Source organism: Podarcis melisellensis (assembly GCF_964234715.1).
Source record: "Podarcis melisellensis genome assembly, chromosome: 14".
Lineage (NCBI taxonomy): Eukaryota > Metazoa > Chordata > Lepidosauria > Squamata > Lacertidae > Podarcis > Podarcis melisellensis.
Window position 1 is genome coordinate 22,608,122 of NC_138546.1, and position 17,976 is coordinate 22,626,097.

Sequence of the window (17,976 nt, forward strand, 5' to 3'; positions counted from 1 at the left end):
TTAGATGACCCTCTGGCTCCATTCCAACTCTACAATTCTATAATTCTAAATCCAGATGATGCTATAAATGCAATGCCCTGAAAGACTTCTGAGACAAATGTGGGGAGCATATACCTTTTCAAGAACATAAGAGTAAGCACCGGTTTTGTTTCAGTGTATTTATGTTTGCAACTATTCAAAGCAGTGACAAAGTTGGACTGGAGTCTGGAAGCATCTTAGGAGAAGCGCTTTTCACAATTCCTCCTGGGTTTCCACCTTCCCCTTCACCAGGTGCTTCTTCTGTGGGCCCTGAAACAGAAGCAGAAAAAAATGGCCATGGAATCTTAAAAGCTATGCTTGCAAGACAAAAGGCAATAATTTGCATCAGGGGCAAAAGGGGACTTTTGTACCTTTCTGCTCTTTTTGTTGTTTTGTCTCCACAGGGAGTGAGAGGTATATGTTGCAGGGCAGCCTGTTTTCCTGACTGATGCAAAACTGCCCTTCATTTCCAACAAATGTGGCTAGCAGGGGTAGGCAACATGGTGCCTCCTCTCCAGGTGTTCTGAACTAACAAATCTCATCACTCCTATCCTTCAGGTGCAAAAGAGAGCAGGACAATACCTAATGGAGTATCTTTGGCTGGTATTTGGCCACATTCCCCAGGCTGGGGCCTTCCAGACGTTTTGAACTACAACTGCCATCAGCTTCATCCAGCACAGCCATACAGTGCTGTGGCTGATGGGAGCTGAAGTCCAAAACATCTGGAGGGCACCAGATTGGGGAAGGATGGTCATCCACCTAATGCTTTCCCTAAAATTTCTCACTTTTTTTTTGGTCTGAATTGAAATGGAAAATATATTTTCTACTTGGGATCAAAACAATCTGTTCTTAGGCGATGTATAAATCTCAAAGAGGATATTGCAAAGCTGCATAAGGCACAGGAAAGGGTAATCAAAATTATCCAGGGTGTTAGAGCAACTTTCCTATGCAGAAAGGCTACAATATTGGGGGCTTCTTAAGTATTGGGGGGAGGCAAATAAGATAGGACTTGGCAGAAGTTTGCAGAAGTTTGTAAGATGTGAAGATATCTCCCCCCATAATACTAAAACCCAATGGAGACAAGCTGAAGCTTGGGTAGCTGTGATTCTTGCATTGCAAGGGCTGGGGTCCCTTCCAACGCTACAGTTCTATGATTCTGTAAGTTTCAGGACAGAGAAAAGAAATGGCACAATGGGATTGTGCTTCTTAGATATGCCCTGGGTAGGAAGAAGTTTTAGTACCCTTGTCCCAAGTATTGGTTGGCAGCGCTGCTTCCCCCAGTCACATTTGGTCACATATCCTTCTCAAAGGATTTTTCTTCTCTGCATCATGTTTCGCGGCTAAGACTCACCATGAAAGCACGCTTTTCCTGAGCCGTCTGGAAGTGTCCATGACCAAACTTGGAGGTTGTGTCAATGAATTTCAGCTCCACAGGTTCCAAGGCCTTCCTGCTTGTATGGACCAAAAGGGACTGGAAGAAGGGAAAGGGGTCCATTAAATGAAAGTGCAGGGGTGAGGGGGCAGAGTTTTCTGTGGGGAATCGCTTGTTGAACATGGACAACTTAGCTGAGTGACATGGGGACAACCCTAACATTAGGCAAGGTGAGATGACCACGACAGGTGGAAGATATGGGGGTGAGGCAACCCTTTGACTATTCTCCATATGTTAGTCTTACACCATTTGTTGGCATCCGTCTGTCTTGAGAGACAATGGAGTGCGCCTCTAGGGGTGAAGTTGAACCGCTGGAGAATCACAGTGCCTGCTGTGGCTGAAGAGACCGGTAACTTGTAACTGTTGCCTCAACCCAATGTAAGTTTGTACCGGTGGCAGGCAATTTAGGTGCAAAACCCATGCCACAGGCCAGTCCCTGGTCTGTCGAAAGGGAACCTTGCTAGGTCAAGGTTAACAATAATAGGTAAAGGTAAAGGGACCCCTGACCATTAGGTCCAGTCATGGCCGACTCTGGGGTTGCGGCGCTCATCTCGCTTTATTGGCTGAAGGAGTCGGCGTACAGCTTCTGGGTCATGTGGCCAGCATGACTAAACCGCTTCTGGCGAACCAGAGCAGTGCACAGAAACGCCGTTTACCTTCCCACCGGAGCGGTACCTATTTATCTACTTGCACTTTGACCTGTTTTCAAACTGCTAGATTGGCAGGAGCAGGGACTAAGCAATGGGAGCTCACCCCGTTGTGGGGATTCGAACCACCAACCTACTGATTGGCAGGTCCTAGGCTCTGTGGTTTAACCCACAGCGCCACCCTGTTAACAATAATAAATAGTATTAAATCGTAAGAATGAGAATGATTGCTTAACGTTTATCTCCTGCCTTTCTTAAGAGGTGTTTACAAAGGCTGCTCATTGTCTTTCATGTTTCTTAACTTCTTGTGGTCCTCACAACACTCCTGTAAGGCAGGCTGATGTTATTGTCCCCACAGCAGCTCCCAAAGCCCTTTAGAATGGACGCTTAGCTGTAGCCCCAACTTCCCTTCTCCCTCGGGAACAAAGCACCTACAGTCTCGTGCCATTATTAGTACTACTGTTGATTATTACTTCAATTCGTTTCTGACCCTTCACTATCAGTTCCCAGGGTGGGTTATGACAATTTAAGATTCAATATTAAAACCAGTTTTAAACAAATGAAAGCCCCTGGAATAAGGTGACTACAAAATACAGATATCTGATGTGTCAAGAGAGGTATATTCAGCATACAACAGACACTGTCTAGCAAAGGTGTACAACTTTGGGGTTGCTCCAGAGATTGCTCTCTCCCAGACTACAAGCAGCCAAAATGACTGAGGATGATGCAGCTACCAAGAGGGCACCTTCTGCTGACCTTAACACCTGAGAGTGTGCCTGTAGGGAAGGAGGCAGTCTCAGGTATTTGGGGCCTAAGTCATTTAGGGCTTTAAACACCTTGAATTGGACATGGAAATGAACTGGCCACCTGCTCGTTGCTTGGGTCCAAATTCAACCAGTCTCCTTTAGGTCCCACCCACCCTCACAGGAGTTTACATCTCCTTCACAGTCCATGTCTCTGATTCAGGCCTCACCTTCCTGAGGGTGAGCACCCGCTTCTTGGTGCCCACCACACAACCCTTCACCATCACGAAATCATTGTTGACTTCTCCGTACTTAGGGAATCCACCCTGGGAGCAGAAAGGTATGTTAATGTAGAGAAGGAAGCCGCAGGGCCAGCGACAGAGTGCCCACCAAAAATCGTGGCACAAGTACGTAAGGGGAAGGACCATTGTCATAGTCACGGGTTCGAGTCCCACATTGCAGGGGGATTGGACTAGATGACCCTAGTGGTCCCTTCCAACTATGATTCTATTTTACCAGCGGGGTAATTGTTTTCTCGGTTGTGTCATAATTGGTGGAGGCGTTGTTCTTCACCACTTTGCCATCTTCTATGTGAACCCCGCGCCCAATGCGGTAAACCTAAGGTGAAGAAGAGATGAGGCTCTGTTATGTTTGCACTTTTGTTGTTGCTGTTGTTATCAAATTAATATTAAAAAAGAAATAAAAGACCAAAATAAACTATTACTCCATCTTTCCACCTGGCACTTTTGAACCTGTACATGGAAACAGAATGGAATTTGAAAAGTACCAGCAGCCTGGAACTGTATTGTTAAATCCTGGAAGACCTTTAATCTTAATAGGATTTATAGCATTCAAGGGTTTTGCAAATTGCCCTTCTTGAAAAGATTTGTCACAAACCAAAAGTATTTAAAGGGCAAAGCTTGAATGACCAGGTTTTATTCATATATGGCCTGATTTTATTTCTCATTGAAATAGGTGCCAGCCGATGTCTGGCTCCTTTAAGACTATATAGAATCTTTATTCTCAATAATGATGGAACTCACAGGTGGAGAATACTTTTATTTTTATAAATCTATATTACTTGTAAAGAGAATCTTTGTACGAGTAAATACTTTATAATCCCTTTGGATCTGCACTATACCTTTGTCCTTCTAGGCTGTGACACTTTATGGTTTACATTTTTGAGTCTTGGTTTCTTTTTTAAAAAATTAACAACAAAAGAAAGAGTTCAGGTCTGGGAAGCTATTTCCATCAGCATTTCCCAGACTCCCAAGAGATTGGGTGAGCAGGCGGGTATGGAATGGTGACGTTAGCCTGGGGCCAACCGGAAGCAGACTCAAGTCCATTGTGAATGAACCCAAAAGAACAGGAAGGAAGGAAGGTGAAGGAAGAAGGGCACTGTACCTTCTTGTTAAGTTCTGTGCGGTGATGGTAGCCTTTCTGGCCAGCCCGGGCAATGGAGTAGCCCACCCGGGCAGGATGCCAGGCTCCAATGCATGCGACCTTACGCAGTCCTTTGTGAGTTTTCCTCGGGAGTTTCTTAGCATGCCACCGACTTGTCACACCTAAATGAAAAAGGTCATGTTGTTAGAGGTTGTTAAAGTCTCAGACAGCCCTAGAGATGCCAGAGATCCATGCAAAGTTCAGCCTACCTCAACTATGCTATCTTCCTGAAAAATAAAGCAAGGTTCTAGTCCTCATAGAATCAGACTAAAGGGGTGATTGAAATAGAAACATAAGAAGCTTCCTTATACTGATCAAGCCTTTGGTTCATCTATCTCAGCTGTCTACACTGATTAGCAAAGGCTCTTCAGGATTTCAGAAGACAGTGGTTTCTTCCAGTCCTAGCTGGAGATACCAGAGACTGAACCCTGGAACCTTTTGCATTCAAACCAGATGCTCTACCACCGAGCTACAGCCCTTTCCTTTTTGGACTACAACTCACATTAGCTCCCATCACCAGGCTGGGGGGGGCGGTGCTCTAAGCCCTGAAACAGAAAAAAAGGCCTAGATGTTCTCAGCAATGAGGTCTAGAAGCTTGTTTTCCCAAAATCCTGGGTACTCCTGGAATCAATCATTTTCTTCTGGGGCAGCATTTTGCATATATTGGGCCTCAAAAGCGTGCAGATTCCTACCACCCACCCTTTCCCCTCCCTTATCAAGGCTATGATAGCAACTGCCCCAAGTCAATCTGGCCACAATCTATGCGAGCCTTCCCCAGCCTGGTGCCCTCCTGATGTTTTGGACTACAACTCCCATCAGCTCCAGCCAACAAGGCCCTATTAGGCTGGGGCTGATGGGAGCCGTAGTCCAAAACCAGTGAAGACCTGGGTGACCTTAAGTCAATCACTGCCTCTCATGATTGTTGTGGGGATTGAAGGGGGGGGGAGAACCATGTATGTCCCCTTGAGCTCCTGGGAAAAAAGATGGGATATCAATGTAATAAATAAGAAAAGTAATAAAGAAAACATCTCTATGCCAAGGCTCACCACTGCTCCTTCCTACCTTTCATCCCATGCCCCTTAGTGACACCAATGACGTCAATCATCTCGTTCTGGGAGAAGACGGTGCTGACGGGCACTTGCTTCTCCAGCTTCTCGTGAGCCCAGTCCACCTTCTCTGCCACGGTGCCCCCGTTCAGCTGGATCTCCATGATGTGAGCCTTCTTCTGCCTCAGTGGCAGGAGTTTCATCTGCAGCCAAAGAAGCTCAGTGTTAACACAATGCAGCAGAGAGTGCCACCGCTTTGCAAAGCACCGTTCTTCCCTAGGGCTGCCCCAAAGGATTATGGGAAGGCTTCACCTGGGTGTGCACGATGATGCGGATGACCTTGCAGTACTTCTTCATGGCTGCAAAATCCTTCTCCAGCTGCTTCTTCCCAGCCTCATCCTGCCATTTCTTGCAGTACTTGGTAAATGCTTTCTTCTTGCTCTTGTGCCTGAAAAGGAGAGACATATCCCATCATGTACCATCAGCCACGGGGTTTAGGCTGTGAAAAAGGCAACTTCTGTGCTAGAGATCATTAGGAAACGAACTGAAAATAAAGCTGCTAATTTCATAACGCTGTTATACAAATCTATGGTGCAATCCTGTTTGGAATAGGGACATCCTACCATACCCTCTGTATAGTAAAAGCCATGGTTTTCCCAGTAGTGATGTATGGAAGTGAGAGCTGGATCATAAAGAAGGCTGATCGCCAAAAAATTGATGCTTTTGAATTATGGTGCTGGAGGAGACTCTTGAGAGTCCCATGGACTACAAGAAGATCAAACCTATCCATTCTTAAGGAAATCAGGCCTGAGTGCTCACTGGAAGGACAGATCCTGAAGCTGAGGCTCCAATACTTTGGCCACCTCATGAGAAGAGAAAACTCCCTGGAAAAGACCCTGATGTTGGGAAAGATGGAGGGCACAAGGAGAAGGGGATGACAGAGGACAAGATGGTTGGACAGTGTTCTTGAAGCTAGAAACATGAGTCTGACCAAACTGCGGGAGGCAGTGGAAGACAGGAGTGCCTGGCATGCTCTGGTCCATGGGGTCACGAAGAGTCGGACACGACTAAACGACTAAACAACAACACCATACCCTCAAACATTTCCCCAATGAAAACAGGGATGTCCTAAGGAAAAGTGGGACATTCCGGGATCAAATCAGAAACCAAGACAGCTTCTGTAAATCCAGGACTGTCCCTGGAAAATAGGGACACTTGGAGGGTCTGCCACAGGCAGCAATGCTTCTGAATATCACTTGTTGGAAACCACAGGACGGAAGAGTGCTCTTATGTTCAAATACTCCTTGCAGCTTTCCCACAGACAACTGGTTGGCCACTCTGAGAACAGGATGTTGGACTAAATGGGCCATTGGCCTGACCCTGCAGGTTCCTCTGATGTTCTTATGTTATGTTCTTACTGCACATTTATACCAAGGAATTTGCAAAATGACCTGCCTGCCATAGTCCAACCTCTGCAACCTGGGGCCCTGTAGGTGTTTTGGACTACAACTCCCATTACTCCTAGCCAGCACATCTGAGGCTGATGGGATTTGTAGTCCAAAACTCCTGGGGGGTGACCACTACCGGCACCTTTGGAGGAGGCACAAGAAACCAGCTTAGCACAGCTCATCAGCCAGCAAATGCTGCTCTAAGTCATTTACAAGAGGAAGCCCTTTCATGACACACCTCACAAAGCCCAATGGTAGGGCCAGCCCTGTCTGTCTGGAGATGTTTCCTCCACATGTATGTGCTGATTGGACATTTGCCATGTGGCACCTGTGGACCATTTTGTCTGCCCATTCCCTCTATCTGCCACACAGGAAATCGCTCACCAGTTCTTGTAGAAACGTCTTCTACATTCATCGCTGATATGCTCTGCGAAGATGGTCTTGAAATTCCTCAGCCCCCTGGGCGTCTCGATGTAGCCCACCAGTCCAACGACCACCAAAGGTGGTGTCTCTATGATGGTGACAGCTTCCACCTCCTCCCTCTTTGAGACCTCTGAAAATTAAAGGAATGCAGAAGGAGCAGGCTTAGAAGCACAGGAAACAGCCTGGTGCAGAGTTAGATTGCTGGGCCGTCTAGCTCAGTATTCAGCTGGAATGGGAACCTTTGGCCCACCAGATGCTACAGTACCAGTGCTTTTTTCCAGGGGGTACTCACAGGTACACAGTACCACCACCTCTTTTAGTTGATGTTAAAAAGTGTGGCACTTAGCTGTAAAAACTTCATGGTGAGTACCGACACTTATTTTTCTATGAAAAAAAAGCACTGTGCAGAATGACAACACCCATCAGCCCCAGCAATATTAAATTACCCAAAATGCAACACCCTTCCTCACAGTGTTGTATAGGAGTAATTAATATGGTGGGTGACCACTGCAGATCAGATTTGGCTTCCAAATTCTTATTCTTATTCATATTGGATGTCCTGGTGGGGTTGAGTGGATGAGTGAGTGACTGATGGCAGTAGTTGGGTCAGGCTAGTTGGTGATGGTTCCTTCTGAGCCCCAGGACCATCAGCAGAGGCTCAGTCATGCTGGGGGTTGATGCCTGCATTTGAACACAGGAATCTGCTTTATACCAACTTTGGTCCATCTAGCTGTCTGTTCTTACTCTGACAGGCAGCAGCTCCCCAGGGCCTGAGCCAGAGTGAGGTTTTTCCCAGGCCACCACTTTGCGACCCTACAAGTGGAGATGCCTTTGAGGACCTTTCTGTGCTTCACCACTGAGCTACAGCCCTTTCCCCCAGCTTTGTGTCGACTCCTCCCATTAATCCTTCCACTTACTTAGCCCCGGTCTGTAGTGTTCCCGGAGGATGTGAGTCATGCCTGCTTTGTAGCCCAGGAAGGCCGTCAGGTGAACCGGTTTGCTGGGGTCATCTTTGGGCCACGTCTTCACCTTCCCGCGGTGACGGTGGCTCCTCTTGTGAGGGAGGAAGCCCAGGTGGCCATGCCTGGGAGCTGAAAACTTCCGGTGGGACTGGGGAGGGGGATGAAAAAAGGGGTGAAAGTAAAGCACACCCACACCCACAAAGATAATGGTCATTGACCAAAAACTTCCCAGTGGGATTCCCAAGAACATCCCAGTGGGATGCTTTGGGATTTGAACTCCTGGGTCTCCCAGGTCCCAGTCCAGCACAGTTATGGTCCTCAGTGCATGACAAGGTACTGATTAATACAGCAAAGGGGGTCTGTGAGGCTGCAGAAATGTGTTGAAGTGGGGCTGGGTGATCCTTGGTGTGAGGATAGATCCATTACAAAGTTTATTGTGTTTCTGGAAAAATGCTGGAGAGTGTTTTATGTATTCAAAATACTTATATGCTGCTTCTCAGGGTACAGCCATCAGAATGAAACTTACAGAAGTTCATTAAAACTGCAAAACCATCACATGGTGTCTCCCCATCACAAAACTCCCAGCCCCATTGTTCCTAGATCACCCACCCACCCCAAAGGCAGGCCTAGCCCACAGCAAGTCAGTACTGACCATGATCAGACGTCTTCTCAGTCCCGGTCAGCAGTAGCGAAAGAGGCCACCAGCAAGTGACTTGGTTGCCTAATACCAAAGATGTTTCTCGGCCCCCAAGACATAAATTTAGCAGCTGGCTTCATTCTGATGCTATATTCATTTCATACCCGGGCAAGCTGACAGGGGCCTGACACCACCAGCAATTGGAATGGAGACGAAAGGTCATCTTGGAAGCAGGGGTCTCAGTTTACCACCATGTGCAATTACCATCTATGTACGGCAGACGGGAAGGGTCAAAATTCTGCCTTGCCACCTGGGGAACATGTCAGTCGTACATCAGCCTAGGTAAGCGAAAGAATAAGGAAGTGTGCCCCAGAGTATGCACAGTGCTGACTATTTGCCATTCAGCACCCACAGTTAATACATATAAGCATGGGATTGGCACAGCTAGCAGATGAAAAGAAATTTGGGGAAAATATTTATGAGGATAAGGTTATCAATGGTTACTGACACAATGGCTATGTTCTATCTAAATCCACTGTCAAAAGCAGAATGCCATTGTGCTAGTACCCTGTTATGTGAGCTTCCCAGAAGAGGCACCTGGTTGGCCACTATGAGAACAGGATACTGGACTAGATGGGCCATTGGTCTGATCCAGTAGTTGGGCACTTCTTACATTCTTAGGAGAAACTATATCTCAAGTACACTGAGACTCCTTATGACGTAGAAGTCCACTGAAATTGGTATTGGTAAAGCTTCAGGAAAAGACACTTAACAGGTTACACACATGGTGCTGTATACCTCAAAAGTTAACCTAAAGAACTTTGGGAAACATTCTTTGGGTTGACCCATGATTCAAGTATGTTGGAATAAGGAATAAGGTGTTGGCAGAGTATAGCAAATTAGCTGGGCACCTTATTGTTTAAAACAACAGCAAAAACCCCTGGCATTATTGACTATTTCTGACAAAACAGAACCAAACCAAATCATTTAGATAGATAAACACCTTTTTATTAGTAACTGCAAGACAAGTAGTAGCAAAACATTGGAAAAATGTTGATGGACCTACAATGCAAGAATGCTATAACTATGTCTGGAACAATGCAGAGAAGTTGACCAAACCAGTTTAAGAATTGAGATGTCCGGACCATGATAATGATTTTGTGGACAAGTGGCTTTTCAGCAGAGGAAGAGATCAAATGAAACTGTTACACCACCTTCCAGGCGTGGGACACTATGGCATAATCTGTTGGGGTGAAAACGCAAAATGCTTTATAAGGACATTATTTGTTGAGCCCAATGTACCACATGTTGTAAATTAAAAGTTTGTTTGTTTGTTTTGGCGACTTCTCTCCTAGATTTTGTTAACCAAAATCTTCTACATAATCTTCTGTGTTGGGGTTGCCAGAGTTTTGTAGGCACAAGGCACCCATAATTATTAGAATTAGTAAAGTTTAGGATTAATCAAGGTTTGACTAAACTGTGCCAAATATGGGAATTCCTGGGTTTAGCTTATGCTAGCAAGCCAGACTAGCCTGGCAGGGCTAGCTGAGTGAAAGCCATTAAGGAAAAAAGCAGAGTAAGGACTTATCCAGGAAATCATCGAGAACAGAGACTGCCAGACAAGGAGGGAAGGGGGTCTTGCCCCCTCCTCCAGCTGTGTTGGTGGATAGAGACCAAAGGGGTTTAGGATTTCAGGGTGGGGTAGGGAATGTCAGTTTTGCAAGTGGTTTGGGAAGCAGAGCAAGGTAGGGCAGAACATGATGGGGGAAGGCTATGAAAGAGGAGACACTGAACATTTTCCCCCCCTCTGTTATTTAAATCCAATGCTGTGCTTATGGACGAGGCCAGACCTGCTTGGCATGAGAATGTTCTGCTATCCCTTCATCTACATTTAGGCTGTATATATGTGCAAATACGTAAACCATATTTCATAAGGACACCACAGTCTTTGCTGTGCCTCCTTGTCCCAAAAGGGAACACAAACCCTAGTCTTCTTCTTCTTTGGCGATCACTCATAGCCAAGTACGATTGTCTTCCATAAACACGGTTTTAACAATGAGTCCATAAGTGACTGTGGAGGCCAATTCTGGATCCACACATCCTTCAGAATCTTGCACTGTTCAGAGATTGGGGTGGCGTGTAACAATACTTTCCCCTCTTCCCTTTCAATCCATTCCCTTTTCTGTCACATTTTTTTAGATTGTAAGCCAAAGTGAAGCAGCTTTTTTTTTGGGGGGGGGTTTATTCATAAATAAAAGATTTTTAGATCAATGTAGGGTTGCCCTCCCCCAATGTTTTTAGCTACAGCCTGTTATGCAAAGATTTAGCTGGAGTTTTTCCTAGTATGATGAGAAAAGTGGTAGAGAAAACTTCATTTGCTTAAATTTGTGATAACAGAATTAATATTAAGGCACAGAATCAGAGCCAGGGAAAAGGTGGCAACCCTTAAACCATGTGGTTTAACCCTGTGTTTAAACCACATGGTTTCCACCCAAAGAATCGTGGGAACTGTATTTTGTTAAGGGTGCTGGGAACTGTAGCTCAGTGAGGAGCAAACTACAGTTCTCAGGATTCTTTTTTGGGGGTGTTATTCCCTTCTATTATTATTTTTGAATCCTGCTTTATTTAATCCAAAGAGCTCTCTATTTTTTTATCACAGCAACCCTGTGAGCAAAGGAGGGACACTGACTGGCTGAAAGTGACGCAGTAAGGAATTTAAACCCTAGTCTCTCGTGTTCTTCATCCAACCCATTCACCATGTTGTCTCTTTAGAGCTGCTTTACAAAGTTAAACTTTGTGTAGGTGGCATATAAATATGACAAAGGCACTATTATTAAATTTATTATAATCAATTATTACATGCATATCCAGCTTTCCTGTAAAAGGAATTCAAGGTGGCATATGTGGTTCTCCCTCTCTCTTTAATCATCACAACAACCCTGTGAGGTGGGGAGGAAGGGAGGTGCAACACAGCTTGGCTCAAGGTCACCCAGTGCCCTTCATGGCTGCGTGGGGATTTGAAACCTGGTCTGCCGTGTCCTTTTCTGCCACTAACTACAAACTATAGGGTTGCCAGTTTATTTTAGCTATCTCTTATGACCATTAACTTCTGAACAACTGGAAATTCAACGGGTGCAGCTCCTATCGGGCTAATGAGACCCACAGTGGGGAAGAAAACTTCAGAACAAGACCTTGCAGAAAGAGAACTACATATCCCAGCAGTCATGGAAGATTTTCTTTTAATAAAACCATTAGTAGGCGCATGCGCATCGCACCCTTTTGACCCTCTTAAAGCCAATATTTACAAACTGCGCCTCCCATCACGCAGCGCGCGCGGCACGAGTGGCTGCGCATGCGCTCTTCTTTTCCTTAACCTGACCCGGTCCCTCTGCCAAGGAGGCTGCCATTTTGTCCGCATCGCTTTGCTCGCGCAAAGGCTGCAGCGATGCCCGAAGAGCCGGACCGAGATGTGTACCGCGCGCCGCCTTCTCGCACCCCTAAGACGGAGCTCACCAACCCGCTGTACCTGGTAGACCAGATATTTCGAGTCGTGGTCGACGCGCCGGTCACAGCCTGGAGGGGTGAGAAGGGGCGGGGCCAGGAGCCAAAGGGCGGAGTTAGAGAATGGGGAGGGAGGGAAGCGCTGGGGGCGGGGCCAGGAGTCACGGGGCGGGGCTATAAGAACAAGGGGTGGAAGTGTGGGGTGGGGCTAGGAACTAGGGGTGGACTTAGAGTGGGCGGGGACTACAATCAGGGATGGAGTGAAGGGCTGGGGCGGGGTCAGGAAGCAAGGGGTGTGGCTATGAGATAAGGGTTGGGGGCTAGAATGCATAGGAAGGGCCACAAGGGTGTGGGCTCCAAACCTGGGGGGCGTGTCTACAAGGCAGTAGAAAAAAAATAGGGGTGCTGGGGGGCTATATGAGTGTGTGCACTGCAGGGTTGGGCCTGGGGTGCAGCGAAGGCCTACAATGGGAGAGACTAGAACCCCTGGTGATGGTATAGGACAGGGTTTCCCAAACTTGGGTCTTCATCTGATTTTGGACTACAACTCTCATCATCCCAAGCTAGCAGGACCAGTGGTCAGGGATAATGGGAATTGTAGTCCAAAAATGCTAGAGGCCCCAGTCTGAAAAGCACTGGTCTATAAGTTTGGAAGGGCTGGGATGGTGCTAGAATGCAGGGGAGGGACCAAGAGAAAGCTGCAGGGCTAGAACAGGGGAGAAGCCAAATGCTAGGGGAGGTTTTGCAAGTGGAGAAGGGGCTGAGTTCAGTAGAAGGAGCAGGGAAGGAGGCTGGATGATGTTGAAGCCTGGGGTGGGGAACCAGTGGTCCTCCGGATGTTGTTGGACACCCATTAGCTTCGGTCAGCATCCTAGAGACACAGCCTTTCTCAACCTGTGGGTCCCCAGATGTTGTTGGACTACAACTCCCATCACCCCTAGCTAGCAAGGCCAGAGCTCAGGGATGATGGGAGTTGTAGTCCAACAACATTTGGGGACCCACAGATTGAGAACTGCTGCTGGAGAGGCTTATCTTCCCCAGCTCTTGGATAAGTGGAGTGCAGGTTGGAAGAGGGGTAGATTTTCTTTCATTCATCCTCCCCAACCTTGAGCCCCAGCCTAAATGTTTTGGGAAAACACCCTCCATCATCCCCAGCCTGTACTGTCAGTGGTCAAGGATTATGGGATTTGTAGTTCAGCAGGAAGACTTCTCTTATGAGAGCTCCCTGCAAGGCATAATTTTCCACGAGTTGACTCTGTCTTGGCTTCATATTGCTTAAAAGACCTCTCTAGTTTGAATCTTGAAACGCATCTCTGGACATTTCACTCCTGCAGAATGGATAGAGCGCCAGCATGCAAAGAACAAGTTTTATTACTATCACCGGAACTTCCGCCGTGTGCCGGACTATACAGAGTGCTTGGAGGACGACTACATATGTTTCTATGAAGCAGAGATGCAGTGGAAGAGAGATAAGTACGTCTTCTCTTTTTCGGAGGGTGGGTAGGATTGCAGTTCGGCTCTCCTGCCAAAAGTTTTGTTCTATGCAGGGTTGGGAGGATGTTGCTTACAGTCTTCTAAGGATTGAATGGTTTGCAGTATTGTTATTTGGCTTTCAGGATAGAAGTAAGGATTGTTGGTTAGACAGTATCATCAGTGTATGTAGTGCTTGGGTCCCTGCCATCAGAAGCTTGCAGTAGGCCAGGAGCAGGAAACCTTGGGCCCAGAGGCCAAATGCGGCCATCCAATCTTCTCCTTCTGGCCCTCAGGACTCCCCCCTGGCCACCACTCCCTTTTTAACCCTGTTCTGCAACCTCATTCAGTGTTTCTGCTTGGCTGGACAGTGTTCTTGACCTCTGATAATGCCTCCTGCTTTCCTGACTAGAGAGGTTTATAATTGTGTGTAGAAACTAGCCTACCATTCAAAAGACTATCTGCATGTGGCCATTAGATGTTTGCCCAGAAGAGAAAGCGGCCTTCAACCTGAAAAGATTCTCCACTCCTGCAGAAGACAGTTGTGGAGGCAGGAATAGGCTGAGAAATTATTCCCCTCAAGACTGATGTTTTTGCTTTCTCTAGATCAAAGGAGGCTAATTTGTGGCCACCAGATGTGAATGTACTTCAACTTCCAACAAACCCAGACATCCTAACCAACTCCCACCATCAATGATCTTTGCAGTCCAAAACATCTGGAGGGCACCATGTTAGCAAAGTCTGGCCTAGTGCAGAGGTGGGCCTTGGTAATATGGTGCCCTGTGCAGTGCCAAAATTTGATGCTGCCATCCCCCCAATCCAAATCCGCCTTCACTAAGCTGGGTAAGGGAGGTGCCAGGCTTTGGGAAGGAGGTGTGAGGCTCTTGCAGGATCCCAAAGTCCCTACTTCCAACTTCTCAAAGCTAGGCAAATGCTAACTAGTTTCTGAGAATGAGGAAGGGCTATAGGACCCTGTCGGAGCCCTCATGCCTTCTTCCCAAAGCTCAGCATTCACTAGGCTTTGGGAAGGAAGCAGGAAGGCAGTCCCTTGGCCCCTGCTCTCTGTGCAGGGAAACCAATTGCGCTGCCCTGAATCCACCTCTGAGTATTGGTTCTAAAGTCCACATGGAAAATTTGAGTTGTGAAGAGGAGCTTGAAATAAATTACAGGGCAAGCCCTGCCAAAGAACTGGGAGGCAGTTCCAGACATAAGGGGTAGGAAGGGAGCAAGAGTGGGCTTGTTACAGAGAGGAGGAGACTTGAGAGCAATAGAATTAAAAAAAGGAAAGTTGGAAGCAGGAATGTGGCTGCATATTAGATTGGGAGGGGGACTGGGAAGTGGAGCAGACTATGGAGGGGTTTGTGGGACAATTAAAATAAGATAAAATAATCTTGTCGGACTGCTTGTATTATGTGCTTTTGATGTGTCATATGGACTTGGTGTAATTTTCTGTACAGAATTTCAATCCAGGGACTTAGGTAAAGTCTGTATTATTGCATTCTTCAAGTGTTTGTATCTCTCTCTTTCCACTCCCACAGGCTAGTTGATAGACAAATTGTGAGGATCATCCAGGAGAGAATGGGTGCTTGCAAGCAGCGGGAAGGACCCAGTTATTTGGAGAACTGTGCAGCAGAGTTACAGCACTTCAAAGAGGTGACCAAGGCCTATGATGACAGATGTGAGTCTATTAGTATATTGGGATTATTTCAAATTTATATCCCACTGTGAAAACAATCTGACTTAAAAGCTATGTTCCATCCTGAGCTCACACAGGTGGGATTGGGAAGCTGGTATGGAAGTCCACATCAGCACTTGGGGCAGCCTTGCCTCCCTGGTTCCTCCCAGATGTGCTTAGACTACAATTCACATTGGCCATGTTGATAGAATTGAGAGTTCAGATTCTGGTAGGTGGCATATTTTGCTGCTTTCCAAGTGGCTTCAAGACCTAAGAAGGCCTGGATGAGCTACTGTCCTGCAGAGGAGCAAAGGTTCTTGCTTTATGAGTCGTGTTTTGGCTATGTGTGTACGCATACAAAAATCCCCAAAGCTTAGCTTGTCAGTAGTAGTAGTCAAGACTCCTGCATTCACCTCTGTGCAGGACAGAGAAAGGCAGAGGGCAGAAAGAGACAAGGAAAGCACCAATCTTAAAGCAAATGACAGTGGAACTTGCTCCGAGCAGCAGGCCTAATGTTCTGATACTAGACTACCACTTAGTACAGCATTTTATTTTGCTATGTTGTTTTTGCACTGTTTGGTTTCAAAATGCATTCTTGTTTTCTTTGTTGTTAAGTTCCTTTGATGTGTTGTTTTTTTTTGGCAGAAAAGTGGTATACAAATAAAATGAACTGTTTACTTTTTTGATGGCAAGTTAGCATGCTTAATATGTAATTCTGCAGTGGAAGTCTCCCCTTTTCTCTCAGATCATGATTGTTCTCCACTGTCATCCTAGATGGCGAACTTGGCGGCCTGGGAACTGCTCGCAAATGCTTAATGAAGCAGAAGCACCGGATGATTAAAGAAAGGAAGGAGGCCAAGGCAGCAGCTGAGGCACATTAAGTGTTCTGGTCGCTTTGGCTTGGGATTTGCGCTCCAAACAAACTAGCGTGTGTGTCTGCAGATTAGACACTGTATGGATGGTAAATCAAGCATCATCTGTGCTGTTCTCTCAGAACTACTGTAAACAAGGCAGACTCAGAATGTATAGTGGTAAGAAAATAAAGCTGTAAATGCTAGGGTTGTCTTTGCTTTGTAAACACAACAGGGAGAAATGGGATTAAGCAGAAACTAGTGGAGAGCGTTGAAAAATGGCAGGATTTGCCTTCTTCAATTATGGCTAGAAACTAAAAATTGCCTTTACAAGTCACTGACGCAAGTGGCTGGTACATAAGTTGCTTTTCTAGGTGCCTGGCTAACCACATACTGTATATGTATGTAAAGGGTTTAAGAGGTGTACTTCCACAGCACACACTTCAAGAGAATTTTATGTAGTCTGCTGTGAAAGCACCAGCTTAGATATGTTACTTTCCCAGTAACTGCAATTTGTTTTTTCTTTAGTAAACCCAACCATAGTCTTATGGGAACCAGGCATAGGGTCTTCTCAGTTGTGGCACTCGCCCTATGGCATGTCCTCCCAACAGATGTCAAGGAAATAACTGACTTTTAGAAGACATCTGAAGGCAGCCCAGTTTAGGAAAGTTTTTAATGACTGATGCTTTAATGTATTTTAACTATTTTGTTGGTAGCCGCCCAGAGTGGCTGGGAAATCCAGCCAGATGGGCGGGGTATAAAGAATATTATTATTATTTATTGGGCGGTATAGTTCTGGTCACAGCACTGGACTGCTCTTGTAGGTTAGGAATGATGGAGATTATGCCATTTGTAATTTTTAAAAACTAAGAGTAAAAATGGATAAGGTAGATCACTGGATCCAGCTTTGATGCAATTGTTTAAAGTGTCTTCCATTATTAAGCTATTTGCAGCCTTTGCAAAAAGCCTTCGGGGGTGGGGGTTATGGGAGTTGTGGGCCAAACACCAGCAGGGTACCAGGTAGGCTATTACATTACTGCTCGAGTTTGTAGCTCTCTGCAGGGTACTGTGGCTTTTAAGATCCTGTACATAGTTCTCCAAACTCCAGTTAGTAAATGTTGATCTAGAAAAAAAGACATCCCACCACCAAGGGATAACCCATACCCCTGGCCTTGAGAAGACTAAGCATTAAACCCTACATTAAAACAGACTGGAATTTTAAAGCTGGTTGGACACCACCTTCCAACAACTCCTGCAGCCAAGCTGGTGCCAAATGTATTGCTCCGCTTTCTTTTTGACCACATCAGTGAGGCTGAGGGGGAGCACTGTCAGCTGTGCAGCCCAGGACCTCCATAAACCCTACCCAGGCTTGCACCCTGCAGAGGTAACTTGTGTGCTAACACAGCAAAAATGTGGTAGGCAGCAGTTTCTCTACAGCCACAACAGGCACTGTGACTCCCTAGTGGTTTGACCTCACCCCCAGAGGCACACTCCATTCTCTCAAGACAGACTGAGCACGCACGCATCCCCCCCCCCCCCCCGCTGTTCAATGCAACTCTACTGGATGTGACTTTTACCCAGATCCTTTGGGGAAGAATATGCACACAGCACTTGTTCAAAAAGCCAAATGGGCCTGTGTCTTACAAAGGGTGGCAATATCCTTTTTTCCAATGGCTATAG

At 46.3% G+C, this 17,976-nt stretch overlaps 2 protein-coding genes across 2 annotated transcripts; one reads left to right on the forward strand and one right to left on the reverse strand.

Moving 5' to 3' along the window:
* Positions 1-143: 143 nt before the first annotated feature.
* On the reverse strand, positions 144-8,946 carry RPL3L (ribosomal protein L3 like). Its single transcript, XM_081887508.1, has 10 exons — positions 8,815-8,946; positions 8,118-8,310; positions 7,162-7,330; positions 5,642-5,777; positions 5,346-5,532; positions 4,245-4,405; positions 3,357-3,458; positions 3,071-3,166; positions 1,370-1,489; positions 144-288 (listed from the first exon to the last, which is right to left on the reverse strand). Exons 1-10 carry the CDS (start codon positions 8,815-8,817, stop codon positions 232-234), a joined length of 1,224 nt encoding a protein of 407 aa, XP_081743634.1. The 5' UTR covers positions 8,818-8,946; the 3' UTR covers positions 144-231.
* Positions 8,947-12,164: 3,218 nt separating this feature from the next.
* NDUFB10 (NADH:ubiquinone oxidoreductase subunit B10) lies at positions 12,165-16,502 on the forward strand. The gene is made up of 4 exons (XM_081887492.1): positions 12,165-12,380; positions 13,635-13,773; positions 15,309-15,448; positions 16,220-16,502. The coding sequence occupies exons 1-4, from the start codon at positions 12,245-12,247 to the stop codon at positions 16,324-16,326; spliced, it is 522 nt and encodes a 173-aa protein (XP_081743618.1). The 5' UTR covers positions 12,165-12,244; the 3' UTR covers positions 16,327-16,502.
* Positions 16,503-17,976: the final 1,474 nt, after the last annotated feature.

Excerpts from the sequence above, each read along its gene's own strand:
- RPL3L (XM_081887508.1), bottom strand. Across the intron at positions 7,331-8,117 it reads ACACTACAGACCGGGGCTAA|AGGTCTCAAAGAGGGAGGAG; the intron begins GTAAGTGGAAGG and ends TTTAATTTTCAG. Across the intron at positions 5,533-5,641 it reads GCATCATCGTGCACACCCAG|ATGAAACTCCTGCCACTGAG; the intron begins GTGAAGCCTTCC and ends CTTTGGCTGCAG.
- NDUFB10 (XM_081887492.1), top strand. The coding sequence starts at position 12,245 with ATGCCCGAAGAGCCGGACCGAGATGTGTACCGCGCGCCGCCTTCTCGC. Across the intron at positions 13,774-15,308 it reads ATGCAGTGGAAGAGAGATAA|GCTAGTTGATAGACAAATTG; the intron begins GTACGTCTTCTC and ends CCACTCCCACAG. Across the intron at positions 15,449-16,219 it reads CAAGGCCTATGATGACAGAT|ATGGCGAACTTGGCGGCCTG; the intron begins GTGAGTCTATTA and ends CTGTCATCCTAG.